This window comes from Ptychodera flava, chromosome 8 (genome assembly GCF_041260155.1).
Source record: "Ptychodera flava strain L36383 chromosome 8, AS_Pfla_20210202, whole genome shotgun sequence".
Classification (NCBI taxonomy): domain Eukaryota; kingdom Metazoa; phylum Hemichordata; class Enteropneusta; family Ptychoderidae; genus Ptychodera; species Ptychodera flava.
Genome location: NC_091935.1, coordinates 13,100,782 through 13,124,331, shown reverse-complemented (window position 1 = coordinate 13,124,331; position 23,550 = coordinate 13,100,782). Strand labels below are relative to the sequence as shown.

The 23,550-nt window shown below is 35.2% G+C and overlaps 1 protein-coding gene across 3 annotated transcripts in view; it reads left to right on the top strand.

Moving 5' to 3' along the window:
* Nucleotides 1–23,174, top strand: part of LOC139138526 (coiled-coil domain-containing protein 152-like) — a 50,310-nt gene extending 27,136 nt beyond the window's left edge. For 2 of the 3 annotated variants that reach the window (XM_070706935.1, XM_070706936.1), the window contains exons 6-9: nucleotides 1,632–1,734; nucleotides 4,691–4,818; nucleotides 16,150–16,245; nucleotides 22,076–23,174. In XM_070706935.1, the coding sequence (XP_070563036.1) occupies nucleotides 1,632–1,734; nucleotides 4,691–4,818; nucleotides 16,150–16,245; nucleotides 22,076–22,195 (447 nt within the window). In that variant the 3' untranslated portion in view covers nucleotides 22,196–23,174. Of the gene's footprint in view, nucleotides 1–1,631; nucleotides 1,735–4,690; nucleotides 4,819–8,723; nucleotides 8,819–16,149; nucleotides 16,246–22,075 lie in introns of all 3 variants that reach the window. The other variant, XR_011553630.1, reaches the window with a different exon arrangement.
* The last annotated feature ends 376 nt before the right edge of the window (nucleotides 23,175–23,550 follow it).

The following is a 23,550-nucleotide window of genomic DNA, read 5'->3' as shown; positions in this document are numbered from 1 at the left end:
CATAGACTCCCATGTATAAGGCAGATCTCCATAGACTCCCATGTATAAGGCCACGAAAAATAAAAATTTAGTTTCTCATCGTATTCATATTGCAAAAAGGATGCAGTGACACAATTTTTAGTCCCCAAGGATGAAGTCCAGTGGGCTTATAGATTTGGTCATGTCCGTCTGTTCGTCCATCCGTGAGTCCATCCGTTCACGCAGATATCTCGGATATTTTGACAAAATGTCATGTGACCTCGATGACCTTTGACCTTAAATATACATATTTGTCCATAACTCAGTAACCACAAGTGCTACCACCCTTCATATATCATGGTATGATGGGACACCTTATGACGCCACATTTTGTACCTCATTAATTATGCACATATCTAATTTTGAGCGAGCCAATAGAGCTAGAGGTCTGATTTTTGGTATATAGGGATAACTTAGCAATACAATTTTTTTGACAAATGTCACATGACCTTGGTGACCTTTGACCTCAAATATACATATTTGTCCATAACTCAGTAACCACAAGTGCTACCACCCTTCATATATGGTATGATGGGACACCTTATGACGCCACATATTTTACCTCATTAATTATGCACATATCTAATTTTGAGCGAGCCAATAGAGCTAGAGGTCTGATTTTTGGTATATAGGGATAACTTAGCAATACAATTTTTTGACAAAATGTCATGTGACCTCGGTGACCTTTGACCTCAAATATACATATTTGTCCATAACTCAGTAACCACAAGTGCTACACCCTTCATATTTGGTATGATTGGACACCTTATGACACCACATACTGTACCTCATTAATTATGCACATATCTCATTCTGAGCAAGCCAATAGAGCCGGATGTCTGATTTTTGGTATATAGGGATAACTATAGGAGAGAAATTTTTTGACCAAATGTCATGTGACCTCGATGACCTTTTACCTAAAATATATGTTTATGTCAATAAATAAGTAACCACAAGTGCTATGTCCTTTGTATTTAGTAGGATGGGAGACCTTATGACAACACATACTTTACCTCATTAATTTTGCACACATCTAATTCTGGGCAAGCGAATAGAGCTAGAGGTCTGTTTTTTTGCATATAGGGATTAATTAGCAATATAATTTTTTTTTCAAAATGTCACATGACCTGGATGACCTTTGACTTGATTATACATATATATGCATATCTCAGTAACCACAAGTTCGATACCCTCCAATTTTGATAGGATATTAGACCTTAAGATGTCACATCTTGTACCTCATTTATGATGCGCATATGTATTTCTTGGCTGGCCAATACTGCTAGAGGTCTGATCTTTTTCCAGATTTAGAACCATAACTTAGACATGCCTCATGTGTTTCAAATTTGGAACAACGACATAGACCTATGTGCCCATAGATCTCACATATACACTCCAGTGATACTTCTTAATGACCACATTTTCCTGCCCCATCAAGACTTATACTCCTATTACAAGTGGGGACTATGTCATTGTCAATGACTTGTTTTTTTACAATTACATAGGTAACTGAGTTCATCTCATTTAGTTCATTTGCTTTGACAGTCATGCACAAGTAAATCAAGTCCATACGCATTTATTTCACCCATAGGATGGTCACTTTTTTCCCACAGGAGCTTGATACCAGTCTTCGTGAGGCTGCCGAGAGAATACAGAGGGTCAAAGAGGAAAACAAAGAAGACCTTGAAAACATTCAAAAGGCAACAAGAGAGAAAGGTAACAATTTAAGGCAGAGGAATTAAAAAGCTTCGTAGAGGGTCTGCAAAACTGCACTTGTCATGAATTACATTCAAGAAATGCAGGTTACGCTGATGACCTTGCTTGCAAGACTTTTGTACATGTATCTTTGAAGGTGATAACACACAGAGACACTCTGTCCCATTTCGTTGACGATGAATTCAAATCCTCTTTCATTAAATGTTTTGGTATGGGAGTAATCTTTGAATGATAATTATTGCGTAGCTTATCACACCAGGAATGTTTTTTAAGATATGTATCATCTAACAATATATAATCTACTCATATCTGACCATATCATCTGGCTTTCAACGTAATACTAGTTATTTCAATTGCATACACTGAACCTGAGATGTTAACATCAGGTAGTGACAGCGGAGATAACCTCATCAAACTCTCAATAAAGTCCTCATTTGCAGTTCCATTGGTAATTATACTGGGTAACTAAATCTTTAAAGTGAATTATTAGGCGAGTCTGTGATATGTGTAGAATGATGTGGACGTTTCAGCGTTTATACATTCTATGGTTGACACATCGTCAGTATGAAGCATATGAGAATAGTCTTTGCAAAAGAACATTCCGTTATTTGCTCTAAGAACTTGTCTATCAAACTGAGTGTTCCCTTAGGAAGAGGCCTTTTTCAATTCGTGATCATTATTAATGCTACATAACCAAAATGCCAAGCATGAACCATTGTATCATGAACCATCTATATTATATACATGTAGCTTATCAGTGTGGATAATTTGTGCTTTTTCCAGGGACCTGGTTTCATTGATTTTAAAAGCCCATGAGATGCACCTCTTTATACTTTGTGACTGTTAATACAGTGTCTTGCAGTTTTCTCAGTTCCTTGAATTCAGCGCACCAAATGAAATAAACTTTCGATGCATTACAACAATGTTCATTTGTGACAGACTTGGAAACTTTAACCTTTTGCACTGAATTTGAAATTCTGCGCTATTTTATAAAAACTGGTCACATTACAAAGAGAAGACAGAATGCAACTTTCAAGTGGAGGACATTCAGCACCATGTGTATAAATTGATGATGACCACTGTGTATACATGACTATGCATGATATCCATCATCATAAGTATGTTTGTATAGAGGAGGCCATACTTGAGTGGGGCAGCCAGTGGGTTATCTTGTTCAAACTTGCATTTGCAGTTCCAATCATTGATAATAATACTTTTACACATGTCTTTTCAGTAAGTATGCTTGTACAAACTAATTTTAGTTTGAATGAGCGCAGCGCAGAGAGTTGCAGCTGATGGCCCTTCCATCTTATATATATTCTTTGTGACTTTTTGTAATTAATCACAGTTAACTATACACTGACAAGGCACAAATTCATTTGAAACTGATTTTACTTATGTTTCTGATATACACTGCATGTAGACGCGAAGAACAAGATAACTCCATTTTTTTTTCCTTTTTGCTTCATAAATCAACATAATGTCCCATCAATTAGATTGCCAAAGTCAATTTTTTTCATCTTTATAAAGTAAAAAGAATGCAGACAATTTTTAAGAACCAGATGATTTGTTTTCAGATTTTTCCAAAAATTTTGATAGAAAACTGTAGGAAAAGAAAAGTTAGTCCTTTTTGTTCAAAATTATTGAAACAATTACAGAAAATTTTTTTTAAATTTGTAAAATGTTGCACTAAAACTTAGATGGGAAAAATTACGCACTCAAAGGGTTAAGACAAATTAGTTGAGGTTTACATTAAGTGCAATCCAATACAATGGACAGTCACCAGAAAGTCGCTTCAAAGTATTGACAAACTTTGTTGTTTGACTGTAAACAGAAAATTATTTAGTTATATTTGATTGTATATATTTCATTTTCCCTACAGAGAGCCAGGTTTAATTTGTAGGTATGAATTCAAACCCACAAAGCACAGTACTAATTTTCTCCTAGGGAAGAAATAAGTGGTCAAAACCGCTGGGTTAAATCCGTACTTCAAAAGACGTGGATCAATAATCAAGTTGTTGCAATTACCTCAAGGGTGTATGCGCTCCTGGAAAGTCCTTCAGAGTCCTTAACTTTTTAAGCCTCCAGGAATGTCCTGTGAAAAGTCCTTGAAAATGAAATTAGACCTGGAAAGTCCTGGAAAATTGATAGTCCACACAGAATTTTCAAAAGTGACAAGTACCTTGAAAAATGCTGAAAAAGTCCTTGAAAGTCCTTGCATTGTAAGTGACTTTGAGTGTATTGACTCTATCTCATTGCAACTGAGACCCCATTTACATTGTAAAATAAATTAACTATGCATTTTGAATTACAAATGTAGTTCCAGCACTTGCTATTCCAACTGACTTTCTACTTTCTATGTTCTTCAGAAATTCAAGGTACTGATCTCTGTATTAATTTATAATATTTTAAAGATAAACTGTGTTGAAATAATGTGATCATCAAATCTGCAGGTGAATTATGTACAGCTTTTACCTCCCTAAAACAAATTCTGTGTAACCATCATGAGTGTGGTACAGTGAAAATGTGCTTCGGAGAACGTCTTCATTAAGGATATTAAAGCTGTGGGACATTTTCCCCAACATATTTGCTGTTTTAGGTTATCAATCTCCTGATTGTTTATGAAAAGCATTTTTCACTTTACCACCAACAGTCAAGAATCCTATTATTGATAAATGGTACTTCCAACCTAAAGAAAGACGCTTGCAGGTATTCTGGGGTGAAAGCTTTCACTAATACTATCGCTGAGAAAGTACCACTTGAATAAAAATTAGAATTCTTAACAACATAAGACTAAAAAGCTTAATGAGAAAAGTATAGTGCAAGAGTCACAAATGAAATTTGCTCCTTGTAACACATAAGATGTGCCTTTAAATGTGTCTCACCATCTTTCTGACATCTTTTTTGTATCTTTGTATTTGTTACAAATGCATATACTTTTGTTTGTCTTTGTCAGCTGAACAGGATATTGCTGCTCTCATGGAAAAACTGAAGGCTAAAGATCAAGATATGAAAGGACTAAATGAAGAACTTTCTAATCTTAAGAAAGATAAACACACCGAGATTGTCAAACTGCGCCTTCAGGTATGTGATCTCTCTGTCAGTCTGTGCAATTGATTTTCTTAGGTTCAGAGAGCATAGGAACTGTATATACCAGAATACTTAAATAATGGTTGAGACCTATTAGTGCATGTAAATCTTGTATAAGAGATTCCTTAATGATCAAGAAAGTAAATCCCAAGCTAGTTATTTAATTCACTGTTTGTGACTACTTGACTCTAGGGACATTCTTATTGAGGCAACAACATGGTTCTGTCCACTTTTCCTTGATGTTAATGATTCAGCCTATGTGTTGATAGGGAATTAAGTTGAAGACCTAAAAGATCTAGCTCAAGTGTCTTGAACAGGCAGTGACTGCTAATGGTGCAGGTTCCTGCCTAATCAGAGAGCCTTTCTTTTAGTGTGGATTCAATTTCAATAAGGTTCACTGCAGCTGTGTTTGACATTACTGGGTATTTGCAAGTTTTTTCTTAAAAGGAGGCAGTTTAACAAATTAGCCTGTTGATTAGAACATGAAGAGTTGTTTGTCTAATGCCTAGCAAGGTCCTGCTCGTTGGCATGTCATGTCATGAGTAGATAATCATTGCATACACCAGTATACAAGAACATATCACAATCAAATTTTAACAAGTTACACACAGGAGTGATAGCAGAGTTTTGCTTGCGAAATAAAGCTTGTTTCAGTCTGCCAAAACTTCAAACCGCATGAAACTTGGATAAGCAAAAGATGATAGCAACCTGTTTCTTTTAGACAAAGTCATTATTATTATACTTAAAATTATTGGTTCTTTTGGAATGAAGTTTCAATCATTCCTAGGGTAACTCTAACCATGCAAATAATTATAAGAAATAATTGATACACTGGAGACACTGACATGACCCCTGTGTCCTATAGCCTTGCCATAGGGCATTCTGATGATTTATGTGATATTTGAATCAGTTCCTATGCTTTCCCTATTTTTCATTTTGTTCATAGTAACTTTTTTTTCTGCTAGCTTTCTTCTATCTTTGTTATCATTATATGTTTGGTCTATTCCAAAACACACAACTAAGTGTCCGTTGTTTCAGTGATAGCGATGTAGACAATTGATTTATTATCACACTAGCAATCATGCATTAATTGCATAATTAATTCATTTCCAAAAGTAGATTGGAATTGCTTGTGTGAATTCCTTGTGTGCTTGTGGAATTGCTTGTATGGACAGCAGGGGTTACTTCATCTATGACTGTCACAATTCATTATTCAATAATCTACTGTAACAAGTGTTCAAACAAGTCACAAATCCAATGCCATGGCCGTCTTTCCAATCTTTCTGATGTCAACATCAGTATTGCCCATGACCGATGCAAACGTACACCCTCAAGAATCAGGGATGCCAAGCCAAGGGACGTGCCATGCAAAGTGCACAAAACAAATGATGTATGTTGAATAAATTTACAGTTCTGTATGTACCAATACGTTTAGGATAGATGGGTAGACAGCCAGAAAAGCAGAAATATACTCTACTTGGATGGATGTTGATTGATTTAACTGATACAATATACGGTAAGTTTTCGATCTGGTTCACACTCACAACATACAGCAGCCAGTCAGCTGGCGGAGAAGCCACATACAAAACGGCTTGGCCAAATTCCCACTCTCAAAAAAGGGTGGTTCAATTAAACCGAGCTAAGTTGCTACAATTTTGTCTGACTGTGACTCATCTACACTGTTGAGTTCATGCAGCACTCATGCTCATACACTCTCTATCACACATCCCACACAATTATTATCAAAGTAATGGTCAAAAGAAGCCTCAGGGACAATTCTGTCCATCAGCAGAGCTTTCAACACAGGCTAAAAAATTATGGTAAATTTTCAATCGGGTTCGAACTCAACATATCAAGTATCAGTTTACATGAAGGTCATAGATAGATAATAGAGATTGATCGATGTCTTCATGTACGTGTAGGTCAATAGACGCAAAGTCTACAAGATTTACAGATCAATAAAATATTGATAGATACAGGTACTGTGATGAATATATGGAAAGATATGTAATGACAAAATTCTGGTCTGTCATACTTCAAATCATTGTTGTTACATCAAGACACTGTCAACGGACGAGTAGATACACATTCACTCATTTATACCATTATGAAACATGGATGATGGACAACTCTCCTGGCTCGGATGACAAAGAAAGATTGATGTTACAATTACCATGTAGGAATGTTTCATACCAAGTAAATTATTTTTAACCCAGCATGACATATGTTTTATCATTTCAAAAGACACAAACGCTCAGACCAAACTGATGACGCCATGGTGTGCAGTATTATGTCGTCCTAATGTAACTCATCAGAACATTTTGTTTCGTAATAACAAATATGCATTGCTTTTCTAGGTGTAGGGGAAAGGTACATTCAACGACTAGGCTTCAATAACAACTTTAACATGCTTGTCAGGTTGATGTATGCTACGGGAGAGCTAAAGTTATACATTTTGGACACCTGTAGAGTAACATTTTCTAGTTTACCACCATAATGAAAACACTTCTGTCGACAATTCTTTGTGTATTGTGCAAACACATACAAGTATCCTTGGTTACTGCATAATGGGACTCTTGTTTTGCATGTCCTTTCCCTGCTACATGCAATCAGTATCTGATACCGGTATGTATTCTTAAATGTTCCTGCTGATCTTAGTGATTCGTTTGAATTTGGTACATGCCAGGTTAATGATACACTGTGACATACATATCGATATGCCTGCCAATTTGTTTTTCAATATGATCCAATATGGCTGCAAGGCAACCATTTTGTTTCCATTTGTCCATATCTAAAGCCATTTAACCCAAACATACCTGGACTGATATCTTTCAAACTTGGCACAAAATAAATATACTGTGACTTACATATGTACATAGAATTATTTCATGGTGCAATACAATATGGCCACATGTCTAATACTTCAGTAAACACATTTCTTTCCAACATAAAGAGAACATCGGTTGAAAGTCTGATGGTGCTTCTGGTGATGATGTATGGCTATCTTATAAATATTAAATATACTATCTGTCTGCATTTCCTGAAAACTGGTACATGTACCCTTATACAATTGTCATTGGAACAAACAGATGTACTGTAGGGACTGTGACTTTTCTTGTCTTATTTTTTATAATTTGCTGCTCATAAGCAATGCAATAACCTAGTCAGTAATTATGTGAGGTATTTATGTATATTATCATCAAATTTACATGTATGTTGAAAATCTTACTACATTGTGTGTGCGATCTATAAAAGATATCAACATGATCAAGTCAAGTGTCACATTTCTCCCTTGTAAGGTTTTTGATCTAATCGCCAACATTGCAAATCGGTTATTATCAAATAACATTTGGTTTTTTAAGGTTGTATGAACAATGATATCACTCAAATATAAAATGATGTGAAGATCAACTTAAGGCACAATGCAATGGGAGGGCCTTAGCTTAAAGGAGACTTAGGCCTGTGACCTATTATTCAAATACAAAGGGATTTGAAGATCAACTTTATATATTATAGCCCAAACATGGGACTATGTGCCCGAGGGTAGGTGACCATTTGCCCGACATAAGGAGGGCAAATGGTCTCCTGCCCTGAGGGTACATACCGGTAGTCCCTTGTTTGGGCTATAATGTTCTTATGACATGCCTCTCTTACAAAACGTTTACTAAAAATATGTACGTTTATTGGCAAATGATAAGCAAATGTTTATTTTCATCTTAGATGAAAATCCTTTAAAATGGAACGATTTTCATCATTGAATGGTGCGATTTGATATATTTAAACTACTCAATTTTTATGCAAAATTTTCCAAAAACTGGATTTTCTGTGCAAAACATGATATTTCAACATTTTTACATCCAAAAGTTGTCAAGTTGAAAATAGTTCTGGTTCACTTTCAGTCAAATGACGACTATGCGGCCCACAATGTCATCGACGAGTTACCATTGAATCCTATGGAGCGCGTGACGTTCGATTTACGAGGCATGTAATAAAGGTAAATGTGGAAGGCCCTTAGCTTGGAAAGGCCTGTGAACTGTATACTCCTCTGTTCATAGTGTTCACAGTTTTTTTGTAATCCTTATCTGCTCTTCAATTACTGCAAAATAATGTTTGTATCTGTAGCCATGTATTCCTATAGAATGTTTTTGATGGAAAATGAAATATTATACCGCTAGTGTAAACGATTAAATTGACCTTGTGAATTTCAATCTCATGCTGACTTGTTTACCAAAGCAGATGCATGTATTGCATAAGTTACATGTATGGCAACTAGTGAGAAGGAAGTTAAGTTTTTTATAATGTTTTTCTATTTTGGCAAAAACGAACTAGGGCAAGACATGCCAAATTACTGTGTGACTGTGCTCCATAACATTACACAGGGCTTATAGAGGTATGTGATGATAATAAACCTTCTGAAATATTTGAAGTGACTGATTGTGATCAGGTAATGCATTGGCAGATACAATAGACAAAATATTCAGTTTTTACCTAAAGAAACTTTTAGCATATTTTTAGGCTAAGGAAACATGATCAGTACACAGACAAATCGCACAAATCCAAAGGTTTAATAGTTGCAATTTGCAGTATGTTTACCTTGAAATGATTCTATAAATATGTCTGTGTAGGCTTTCATCAAGTCAGGCTTGATAATCTGTCCCTGTGGACCCAACCACGCATACTCTGGAATCATGATGAATTGTTCCTGTGATAATTGATTCACTTTGTGTAGCTATCAAATGCCATTGATTTCTAGTCAACCATTAATCACATGATGACACCGACATGGTGCGTGAGTACATAATGAAAGTCTGTGACAACTGATGTTGACACATGTATAGATAAATGTTAGAATGTTTTCAAAGCAAACCGCAAGTCATCAAATGGACAAAATAGCTGTCACACTTGTTGCCTAGCCCACACACCAGCTCAGTCCAGCTTAGTCAAGCAGCCATATCATTGAAAACAACGCAGTTTAGCAAATTAAAAAAAATGACAGCACCATTCTTTCTTTGTGGGATTTTGATTTTAAGCGTAAAAAGAAATAATGAAAATATTCAACGTTAAAATAATGTTGAATAATTACACAATAAATTTCAACAATTATCTCACTGTAAGATGTACACAAAGACTTACAGTTGGGTAGGAAAAGGTTTAGCCCAGGAGCTTGTATTTCTTGTGAATACTAGAAATTATGTCGCCTTTAGTGTTCTATACCTGTTTTCTCTTGAAGCAGGATTTGTGATATATTTTATGGAGCATTTTTCAGTGTCTAAAGATTCCAAGCAATATGATGAACTCGAAAACAAAAAACTGGAGAAAGCTGTGTCTGAAGAATTCATACATAAGGCCCTTTCATGCAGTTAAGGTTAATGCATGTCAAGTTTTCCAATGTAATACTAATCCATATGATCCAATCATTCTATTTTTTGCATACTATTGTTTTTCAAAATGTTTCTGTATTATGTCAATTTTTGCCAAGTTTATAAAAAGCAAAATTTAATGCTGTTTTTTTAAAAGACTCAAATCTGCGTAACAGCACTCATTTTGCTTGTGGCAGTATATCCAGCAATGGATGTTGAAAAACACAAGATTTCAAATGCCTTATACTAATTAGAGTGTCATTACAATATTTTTGAACATAAGTGAGCAGAATGTGTGTAAATATTGATGTTGTATGCACCTCGAAATTAAAAGATTTGACCTTTTGCTGGAACTTCCCATAAGGAAGCTTTAAACCATTTTCTTTACATTTTCATTGGCACATCAAAATCAAGAATAAATATCATGGGTATGCATGCAAATTTTGGTATTTGAAAAAACAAATTACCTAATAGTCGCGCCAGCGGCTTACTGACTACGCATGCGCATATTCATAATATACTATGCGACTAACTGGAAGTGTACCCTACCTTCATGGGCGCCGCCATGTTTTTTTTTAGTACTCATAAATAAACAAATATGAAATGTGAAATTTATTATTTTATAACATGCCATTTATAAAAAATATCTTTTATTAGCCAGTTAGTGTTAATATCCACCTTGTCGCTCATACAAAATATCGTTAATATCACGCATAAAAAATAGAAAATGGGAGAAAACTGTCGTGCATATGATATGAACGGTGGCATACGCAAAGAATGCTGGGATTGAATTTTAGAAAAGCGCCCCCTGTCAATAACTAGATTAAAAAATGGCCAGTTTTTAGACGGAACGCTCTAGTTTTCAGCTTGCAAGTGGAAGGTGGGCAGTGCGGTTACCATTGCAATGGTAATGATGGCATAATACGTCCCTTGTTTAACACAATAGGCTGTTACCATGGTAAAAATTGCCAATTTTTGTCCAAAATTTTTAGACATTACAGAAAATCTATACCCGCACTGCTGCAGGGTTTGACGTCGTGTACGTACGTGAACTGCTTTCATCAGAGGGAAACTGGGCATAGTTGTCATACAAACGTATATGAAGTGACAATTAATTCTATTTTATCATGAATCAATACAAATAACATTGCCAATCTTAACCCCTGGCGCGACACCAAGGGCTGAGCCCTATATAATATTATTTACAGACGCTTGAAATTCAAAATGGCTACATCCCTGTGTTAACTCTAGAGGGAAAAATAAAATTTTGGATTATTACAATAATGAGATTTAGAGAACTCAATTTACTCCAAGATCCATAATGAGCTCAGATATGAAAACTCAATTTACTCCCTAACCTTTACAATGAGCTTCAGACAAGCAGTAGACCAGGAAAGTATTGTAAAAATTCAGGAGTCCAAAGATGCCCAAGGCGCACGTTACCTTAAAGAGCAGCTGTAAAAATGAATTGCAAATGCGTCAGATTGGTATCTAAATCTCTGTTGGGCCATCCCTGAAAAATCATGAATATGTCATTAAACACGTCAGACGCCCTAGAGCATATCAAGATTGCTATCATCAAAACTTTGTACATGTACCAAGTGTGGTATTTCCCTATAAAGTTACGCGTATGTGTCCTGTAGGAATCATCAGGAAGTCTTGTAAACAATCCTTGTGATATTCCAGTCTTTCAGTCCAGCGTGTTAACTTCCCCACGGAGTTGATCACTCATTTCTAGTCAAGGGCTAAATGTTCAGCAATATCCTTTCTGGTTGTCAGAGTCTTATCAAGTACAATGTACATGCCAGTGTTTCCTCCAGACAACCTTGCAATTTGATGAGGAGAGTTAAATAATGATCCACCTTTAGTCAACAAAACTAAGTCTGCTGCTCATTTGTGTTGAAAGATATTACCCAGTACATAATTGGCAGACATTTTCCTAGTAATAGTAAAACTTTTCAGCTATTTAATTACTCTAACTGCATTGAAGTGACAAAATACGTGTACTGTATGCTTCCCCAATTCATTATACTTGAGTATCAGCTGTAGTAAGATGTTGCAAACAATTCTGAAATTCTGACATCATTACGGGAAGGCTCCATTAACTTAGGAATACCCTACTTCCCTATGAGGATCAATTTCACAAACCTGCCTTTCCTACAATGGCAATACAATGGCACCAGCTGGATTAGATAAACATAACAATGGAACATTCACACCTTGAGGGATTAAAAGTCTTCTGTTGGTCACCCGAGTTTGTCAGGCAAGGACTCGGGTTTCAGGTACCATGCAAGTTAATGCAGTCTTCCCCTAACGTCAAAGATGCAGAGTAATAGCTATAGTCACTGTAAAGAGGTATTCTATGCGCAAGAAGGAAATTACTTGGCAATAGAGAGTGTTCTGTACACGCAAGGAGGAAATTATTCGGAAACAGATAGTCATTCAAATTCATCGCTTTACACAATATTACGCCTATCTTTAAAGGTACAAAGTCGCTCTTTGGTTTGGCTGTTTGCAATATCAAAAATACTGGAATACTTACGTAATGTTAAGTCACTGCACAAAATCATGTCAATACACACTTTGAAAGTGTCAAAAATTACCCTGTTGCTAAATGCAAACAGGTACATTTATATTTTTTTGTGAACTCTTAACACACTGAACTACTCCCAATCCAAGACGATTTCCTATGATAAATGAACATGGCTGTAATGTAAGTGAAAGCTTTATCCTTTTCTGTATGAAGGGCACTGCCAAGCAAGATATCATTACAAAAGCTTGCATCAGTTCCAAACTTTATGGAACAGTGTATATACAGCCATGCATTGTGCCTTGTTGTGAGAGTCATACTTTGAACTTGATTTTACCATAGAGACCGTAAAATGTCTCAATGAATGTTTAATCTTATCTGGCTGCAATCAGAGTATCAGGCTATGCACAGGTGACCAGTGTTTCGAAGCATATTTTAAGAAGTCAAACAACACAAACAACTCGTATCAAGCAAAATCCACGAAAAAACTCTAAAAAGAGTGACTTTGTTCCTCTAAAGAATGAGGTATGCAAGTATAAATGTAACAAAAACTTTTCAGGAGAAAAAGAGCAATTTTTTTCACTAGAGTAAAGATCATGTGAGTAATCAATTATTTTAATGGGACTTGACCGGAAGTTCAAATCTGCTTGTCCTAGAACACAGGTCAGATATCAAACTTGACCAGTTAGGATGTATTACAACATGATTAGAGCAAAACAAAATTATAAACAACACAAATATGTGGCCATAGGGTGTGTGATCAATTCCTACATCTTCTGTATCAGTAGTTTAGAAGTATTTACAAAACCCTTTCAGTACTTGATCTGGTGATCTACATCCTTGTAGTTCGACATATACAGCTACAAGATTTAATTTGTGTTCAAATTTAAGTAAGACTTCAAAAAGCAGAGAATGTGAGTGCTACCTTTATTAACAAAGATAACTTTTTGAAATCATGTCAGGCATCTGTCCGCCGTCAATGTCTTACATTGTATTTGTCACATCAGGGCATTATTTTACACAGTCACTCACATACCTTTGGCAATTCTTGCTTTACTGCCATAATTAATGCTGCACTGGAATGAATTTACAAATTGTTGACAAAGCAAATTTTTCTAATTCACAAGTTTCAAATTAAATGGAAATATACAGTCTCACTGTATAGCATCTGATGAAACCAGATTTTTCAATTTCTCAAATTCTGCCGAAGATTCCATGCACATACATGTATTGCTTCACAAAAAATGTCAAATCATAATATATGGGAGTCTATCAGGCAAACTATTGACAATTTTCCCCCACACAACAAGTTATATCTGTACATTTCTATATGTTTCATAATATATGTTAATGACTTTGTTTGAAGTGGGAAGTAAAACATGCATGTGTGTACAAGAAACTGGATTTTTAGATTTCATTGAAAATGTTGATTTACTATACATGGTAGTCTATGAGGGAACTATGAATAATTTTTCCCTGTACAAAAATAGGTAAATCTGTGTATTTATGTATGCTTGATTATTGATATTAATGTATTTGATTAGACTGAGGTGGTTACAAGTGGATATGTGGGCAGGAAATTGGAATTTGGAATTTCACCAAAATGTTGATTTATGCTACATGGTAGTCTATGAGGAAACTACCGGTATGAATATTTTTTTCCACCACAAAAATGGGTAAATTTGTGTATTTATGTATGCTTGATTATTGATATTAATGTACTTGATTAGACTAGGGCGGTTGCAAATGGATGTGTGTGCAAGAAATTGGATTTTGGAATTTTACCTAAATGTTGATTCACTATACATGGTAGTCTATGAGAGAACTATGATCAATTTATGATCAATTTTTTGCCAATATAAAACATAAACTATCAATATATATCTGTGCATTTATAGAAAGTTGATAATTGATATACGCTTTGCTTTCTGTCGCACATGTTTTTGTCTCTTGTCTTTCATCAGTTTTAACTGTTCAAGGTGTACAGTGTAGGATACCACTGTATCTTTTTTGCATGTGAAGCTTGTTGATAATGTCTATGTATTTAAAATAATCAATTTATTTCTTCAGCAATTTCCTTTCAGAAAATATCAAATGGATATTCAAAGGTCTTCTGTTAAAACTTACCCTCCCCCATGATAGATTTCCAAAAAGTGACCCATCCCCTTGGACAGTGTTCTAAAAATTGACCCCCCCCCATTCCCCTGGCCCACCCCCTATAATTACTGAAGGCTCCTTTAAAGGCATGAACAGTTTGAGTTCCTGCCCTGTTGATGGCAGGCAATGGTCCCACTATTCTGAGAAGGTGAATTGAAATGCTTTGAAACACTTTGTCAATCAATGTCTGATAACTCAGTTTATGGTGACTATAAAACTTCCCCTTTCAAAACGTAAATAGAATTTAGAAATATGCTAGGTGACATGTCAATGATTTAGTGATATAGAATAGCAAGCTTTTTAAGTTGGGAGAGTGTAAAGTTTGTAATTAAAGTTTTTTCAATCAGCAATGTGTTGCAGGAATATTGACGTTCTTAAATGTCCTGGACACATACATGTATAACTTGCAGTATTCACTTAAATTTCAAAGTCAGACAATTTCAAGTGATGTCAGTTCTTACTAGCAAACTTAGCTGACTTGTGCTAAGATTTTCTCGCCAAATCTCTATCTGATTTCCTGTTAAGTTAATGGGCAGCTGAAACACTACATGTACATGATCAAACTCTTCATTTTAAGATTGAACAGAAAAGTATGGATACTGAACATTCACATATCAGTCTGGCCTGAATTTCATCTGCTGAAAAGGATGACTGAAAGTAGTTCGCCCCTCGAAAGTGAAAGGCTTAAGTTTTTGCTCAAACTTTCCTTGGTGAATCTTTCAACCATTCTCTTTTAAAATCGAGAATAAAAATCGGGGGTCACCGTGCAGAGTTGGGTAGTTGGGAAACAAGTAACTCAAGATTTACTGATATTTAATATTTAAAATGGCCACCGTCCAGGTGTTAACTCTATGGAGAAAAATATAATTTTCGAATTTCAAAAAACTAAGCTGATGAAACGTTTTCTTACACCAAGAGCTTTAAAATGAACCCCCACAAGTGGTACATTAGAAGAGAATTGCAAAAGTTTGAGAGTCCAACTTTGTGTCCCTGAGGTGCATTCTACCTTAAAATCAGTACAAGCAATCATTATTTCAACAAACTCTTCCAAATATCACACCCTAAATAGCAGCATCGTGTTCACAATTTTCCTTTCAGATATCAAAGTGGTGCCACAAGTCTGCTCAAAATTTCAGCCTTGTCACATTTCTTAAAATGGCCATTGACTGCTGATGATGATGAACAGTTGAGGAATGGTATCTCACGGGTAGGAGGTAATGGGTGGTGTTCAATTGTTGGAGGGTATTATATTAAGTTGAAGTGTTTCTCTTCTTGCAGTATGATGCCAAACTTCTGTCACTTCAAAAGCAAAATCAGAAAACTGCTCAGCAGAAAGGTCAAACAGGCACTGCAAACCAGGAGATCTTCAGAAAGGTAAGCAACAGCAAATACATGTACATTTTTTATCAGAATGTATGTATTGAACTAGAGTGTCTATATCTCTATACAGGAGAAGTCTCACTAATAAACAGACCACACTGTTTTCATCATAAGTTACAAAATTTTTCCAGCAATTCACTGTTGGTTCTGTAAGGAGATGTACTTTTAAAGTATACCTAGGGTATTACTAAAATCAAGCAAATCCAAAGATCTACCTACTGTTGTTACATACATGTATCAAAGGCACATTAACTTTTTAACATTTCAATATCTATTGAGCATCTATAAAATAGACCCCTGTTATACAGGCATAATACCAGTGTGTTGGCCAGAAACAATCCTGCAAAATGCATTGTAAGTATGGTTTTGTCAGAATAAAATTTGAAAAGTTTGCAGAAATAGGTAGACCAATGATCAATCTCAAGGAGTGTCCAAAACATGTGGTATGATATTTATAGATTCCTATATGTATTGGTTTTGCTTTGACTGTCGTCTGTTATACATCATCAAAACAGCATGATGGTTAGACAAAAATTTATTCTTTTATTTGACTAGCCTCCCATTTTTACGTGTTTGACACTAGCTCTCAGTCGATATAATCAAAGAATTCACGATTGTTGTGTTTTCCTCAATTCCATAAAATATTCATCAAAATCGTATATCTGTGTCATCCCAACTGAATGAGTGAAAATAATCAGTATTTAATGGAGCACAAATGCTTGAAAGGTGAATATAGTTGGATACAGAGGTCAACATTGGATTACAAATCAGGTGTCAAATGCAGTCATGTCTTAATTCTGGCAAATTTAGCATCACAAATGATAAAGATTACTCCTTGTGCCATCTTAGTAATCTTTCTCATTGAGTGGATTCACTGCATGAGGGTGTGTTAAACTTAAGGTGGGCGTCCATCCCAGCTGACATACAGTGTGATAACTTAAACATTGAAACATTGACTGGAAGACATCGTACATGTAGTAATGATAGAGAGAATGTGTGGCCTTGAATTCCTCCTGTCAATGACTTGTTTGTGATACCTAATAAAACTAATGATCCTTTTACATCTTTTGATAAGAATCTTGTCCAGACATCGATCAGTTAAGGCATTGAAAGTGTATACATTTCTGCATTTTTTATAAACTGTCCAAGATAACAACAATAAAAAGTCTAACTCAAATTTTTATGAGGCTTGATTTGTTAGGTATGCATGATCATTGCATAACGTCTAAATCTCTGTTGCATTTACTTTAATTCTTATATGGATGGTCTCTGCAGACTTAAAGTTGACAACAGCCTAATTTCAGGTTTAAGTTCAGACACTTATACTGCTTTATAGGAACTTTGTCAAGACACATGAAAGGCTTTGTAATCATTCTACCCTTATAGGCTTTCATGAAGGGTTATTTTCAATTCACTAATATGAGACTACTTCATAAAGGGCATTTTTGCAACCTTAATAATGTTTGGCTGCATTTTGCCCTAAAGTTTTCATGTATGATGTACTGGGTATGCCATAACAGAAAAAAATATCAAATGATGTCTTCGACATTATGCTGTAACTTCACGTATCAATTTGACTACTTAGTGGGGAAATAAACATTAAGTATGTATTATAGAAAAGACTGTGACTTATTGCTTCATCTTTGGTTCCTGCTAGATTTATGGTTTGTTTGTCAGTTACTTTGAATTTGCTAGTCTACTTCAAAGCTGGTCAAACTTTGCAAAAGAAATGGTTGAAGGCATGTTTTCACAACAGGAAAGTCATATTGATAGATGAAGTGTGACTTCTTCAGCTAAATGAATGATCTAAGCTTACCAATTTTAACATTTTTTTATCAGTTTTTGAAAGTGCTCAGTGTAAATTGGGATTATACATGCTTCTTTATCCCATGTGTATTTACTGGTTTTATGATGTTGATAAATGTAGAAATTTGGAGCAGTCAAGTTTGTATTAATAGTGACTACATCAGATTTCTATGATCCATACATGTTTTATTACACACATTGTACTCGTTGTTTTTTACAATGTCAAAACATTTTGAGCAGTCACATTAATTTTGTATTAGCATCATGTGTATTCTCCATTTATATGTCTCCTGATAGTACAGGTCCAGCGCACAAGCAGCGTGTATATTTCATATCAATGTATCATCGATGCAATTCTTGCACATATGTGGCTGTTTATGGCATTGCTAGGGAATGCGGTAATTGCTAGTAGAAAAAAAGAGTTTGATCAACTACTATAAGCTGATATTTAAGGCTCCAAGTACAGAATTTTACTTCACAGATCCATTAAAAATGCACTCAAGAAAAGAAAGTACAAATATTCATATTGTAAGTTGGTAGATGGTGGAAGTGGGCAACAGATAAAAGTAGTATTGTAGAATGGTATTAATTTACAGTCAACTCATAGCATTTTCAGTGGATATCTGGTATTGTATGATATTTGTGTATGGCCTTAGAAAGTTAATTATGGCTAAAAAATTGTGCTTTATTCATCATGCTGGCAATCTCTTACTAATAACTTTGAAATCCTAGCACAAGCCCAGTCTGTATCTATTTTGCATATCAAATTCAAGTTAGTTATTTGGTTGAAGGCACCCAATATGTCCTCGTTCTTCATGTATGTAAAAAATGAGGTATCTAAGGAGCTAGAGAAAATTATTCTTTGAATTTTTAACCACATGAGTTTTTAATGATCTCCATGTTCCAATATAGCATGTATCATTCCCCGCTGACTAAGAAATGTTCTCCATTTGTCTCGGCGAGTACGTATCACACAGATATCATTACTATCAGTTCTTCACTTTATTTATGACAGTGCCAGGATGTAAATTACTAAAAGTGCACAACTGAGAGATTAATTCACTGCCAAATAGCCCACCAGAAACCCCTTAATAGCCGGTATATTATCATTTTTCAACCAATGTTTTTATGCCAGGGAAATAATGTTACATAATTTATCAACCATATGTAATATTTATGTTAGTTTTATAACCCCCAGGTCAAGGACTTCATTCAATGCCAAGTGCAGGTTCAGAGATACTGTACAGTAAACATGATTTTTATTGACTAGACTGTTTTAGTGATACCACGACGAGTAGGTGAAGATATGTGTATTTTTAGGACAATACTAGCTTTTTACTGACTTTGCAGATGGGAAGTTATACGAATGACATGTTACTACTAACACAGTCAGCGGGTATTTCAAAATTAGTTGCTAATTTGCGCATTACAAACATTTGTAAAGGTCGAGTGTCGTCGGAACTCTGCTCTAAGGTTGCCAGGGACCCCAATGAAAAATGTAAACACTGTATCTGGCGTACATTGGTGGTTGATGAAAATGAAAACGTGTCTGTTAACAATGAATATCATAAAATTTAAATGTTGCAGCTATGTTGAAGTGATGCATCTAGATATCATGCATGAAATACATTGTTTGTAAACAAAGAAAGTCGCACATGCGCAGTTCCGATGACACCCTCCCTTTAAGTTGAAAATATCAATATCAAAGAGGTCTTACACAAAGTCTTCAAGAACAGATTTAGTTCTGATAAGATGGTGGAGCGCAACCTTGCATACAGTAGTAACCAATATGCATACTTAATAAACTGTTTTGGGTTGATACATTTAATCTTACACATGTTGAAATTTACACCAATAAGATTTTAATAGTGAGCAATTGTATATTAGAAACATTTAATTCAATATGCATATTTAATGAACTAGGATAGGTTTAGCCATCTAATGTTCAGGATAAAGTTTAGTCTTTGGGATATTTTGATTATATTTGTGTGGATCAGACAATTAATAGTTTGTCAGTTTTACTGATTGCTAAATGGCACATGCCTCATTCTGGTCAGGATGGACTCACTCTTTTCAAAACACATTACATCTCTTTGTGGTTTTATGACCAAAATGTCCAGATATCTTTCTTTCTTGGCCTTGACTCTGTGGTTTTGTGTATGGCATTTATCTGTCTATTATGCATGTTTGTGAATTTTTAAAATGTAAATATATGACTTTGTTAAGACTTCCAGACTGTGGATTGGTGCTAGCCTTTTTGCATGATGAGTTTTTTGTGATTTACTGCATCTCATCGTACAATCTTACAATTGTACAATACTCTATACAATCCTGGTAATAGACGCTAGTGACACATTTACATGTTCTGTTCTGATTATTTTTATGGCTAAAATGTCATTACTTAAACATGCCATGGTATCATAAAAACTTGTGTTATGAACATATAAATTATTTTATGATATAATCTAAAAGTATCTGCTCCTTATATGAGCCATTATTCAAACATGCCCTGCCCAGTTACTTTTAATGTTCACAATACTGTAGATTGACTTTTTAAATCAAATAAAAATCTGGCTGCCAGAGACTGATTCTGAACTCCCAGGATGAATTCATCATGGCTTGTATATTCCCATCTAGTCATTTTGTGGTGAATTCCAAGTTCCAATTACATTGACATGTGTTTTGCGTGTTTTTACTCTTGTGAGATACATGTGGAATAGCGAAACTTTTGTATAATTCAAATTTGTTTCTTTCTAAATTTGCTGCTGTTAGTGATCCAGATCCCTTACACTTTCCCTGACTGTCATTGTTACTTAGGTCACAGATTAGAAAAAAGTCATGATGTAGTAGGAGCTCTTACCAGTGGCAGTGGTACAGTTAGCTTTGACAATGCCTTTAATTTAAAGATTTATGAAGTGACCAAAAGTAACATTACAGAAACTGTAAAATGTGTGGTCTAAATCTGACAGGTGAAAAACAAGTTCACCAGAGAGTTCAGGAGTCCAGAAATAAAGCAGGATAATATTGTCTTCTTGAGTGTGTTGAGAAGTGTGTGATTAGAGAAAACTAACAACAGTGGGAAAGATGTGATCACCATGTACTCGCCCTCTATCAGGCTTCTCAAAAGTCCATTAGAAGCCCAAGAGGAAAACAATGTACTACAAGAAGCTAACAGCAATAACAAACGTCAAATGCAGAATTATATTTAGTCCCCAGGAAGAAATCCTGGTTTTGTTCATGCTCGTCCGCCTGTTTGTCCTCAAGCTATTCTCAGAGATGCCTTCAAAATTGGTACAAGACATGACCCTACATGTATGTTTTACAAAAACGTCAATTTGTTTTGTGATAGGATCCAGTATGACCTCTAGGTGGCCAATTTGATTCAATTTTCTCATGTCTAAAGCCTTAGCTAAGATAAGCATTGACCGATTTGAGCCAAACTTATAAGAGCACATAACCTAATGTCAATGTTATGCAATTTCTTAACCTTATGTCATTCATAAGGACATTGATTTGCTTTGTGATATATTACCAGTGTGATATTACAACTGCATAGATTTTTTCACAATCTGATCCAATACGGCTGTAAAGCGACCATTTTGTTTCATTTTTCATGTCTGGAGCTGTAATTAAGACAAGCTTGGATCAGTTTCTTTCAAAGCTGGTATAAGGACAAAACTCTGTGTCATTCGTATGGTTTTCAATTTGCTTTGTGATATGATCAAATATGCCTGCCAGGTGGCCATTTTGTTAACTTTTTTCATATTTAGAGCCATAATTAAGACATGAATCAACTCATTTGTGTCAAAGTTGATAAAAGGACGTAACCATGTGTTGTACTTATGCATGGCAGTTTTTTCATGATGTTATCCAATATCAAAAATGACTTGTTTGAAAAAATGTCTAAGGTAGTAGTTAGTTGTAATTACAACAAAAACAGGAAAGAATGTCAGATGTCTTTCCCAAAACACTATATAGTATACTTACCAAGCAGTTTTAATAAATTATCTTTACACAGAAATGGCAACACATGAAGGCAGAATCTGAAAGAGAAATATTGTCCTTGAAGAAGACAATCTCAGAGTTACAGAAGAAACTAGATATGCAGGCACCACCTTACAAGAGAAAAAAGTTCTAACAAAATTTGTACTGCACAGTGCAGTGTATGATGGATACACAGTATGTGGACAGGATCAAAATCGATGGTTGTACATTATGCTGATACAACTATTTGTCTCACAATGTCATCATTCTCTCTTGTTAAAAGTTTAGTGTGTGGAAAAGAACTGGGGAAGTATTCAAGGCGTTTTTTGAAATATTGATGAACCCTTGTCACATCAGGACAGAGACCCTGCTCATCAATGTTTACATGCAAATCAATATTGTAAATGGAGTCAAGAAAATATCACAGCCTGTCTGTCAACACAGGCATCATGCCATTCTCGTGAATTAAGTTGTAAAGTCATTACATTCCAAAGAATGTTGCATCATAAAGAGTTGATAATTTATGAATACAATATTTCTATAAATGCATTTCTGTATTCTGGATATGTGTGCCATCCAGTAGTGCACAACAGCTCTATCAAGTGGAGCCAGGATTTGAAAAAGTCACTTCAGGATGAGAACATTCTTTCTGTTGTAAGCCATTTCCTACCATGAAAGATAAATTGAGAGTTTTACTAATGAGATTTGTGTTAATTGATCTCTTTTTGAATAAAACATGTTAGCAATTGAAACAGCAACTGTGAATGCTTCCAACTGTGCCTTCCACTGTTAATTTGATGATGTTCAAAAATGGAACATGATGATTACCCAATATAACCTACTACTGTGTCATTGTGTATGAAGCTGCTCAAAAAACAAAAATGCTGATACAACACTGATGCAAGTGGTATCAGATGGTATTATTCATAATTTTGCCCTTGATTTTACAAAACACCAACCTTTTTTAGATCTGTTATTTTTCTGCTTTTTGCCATAACACGGTTAGTATACCTATCAAGAGCAGGCTCCATTCATAAAATGAGTCTGCCAGTATTTAGACCACATTTAACATGCCGTTTACAATACTGCCACTTTTCATTGTATAACATGATTAAAATTCATACTGAATTAGACTGCATGCAGCATGTGTTTGAATTATCATAGCCGCCATGTGATATCCCTTAACACCACAGTTGACATTTATAATCCTACCAAGTGAAACCCTGCCTCATCACGCTGTTCATCTACTGTACAGCATACAATGGCACACGGAGCAAGCATTTGAATAAATCCATCTGAATACTATTTTGGCAAAATTGCAAAACCCCATCTGTTGTTAAGAGACCATGTTAAGCTTTGTGAACATTCACAAGCATAGATCAGTAGCGCTGTAGGCATAAATTGTGACACGCATGTTCTGATATACAGATCAATCATCACCAGGATTAAGGAATGATTTTCAGACATTCATGGGCAGAAAGGTTTCCTCTGAGCCAGTCACTTGATACA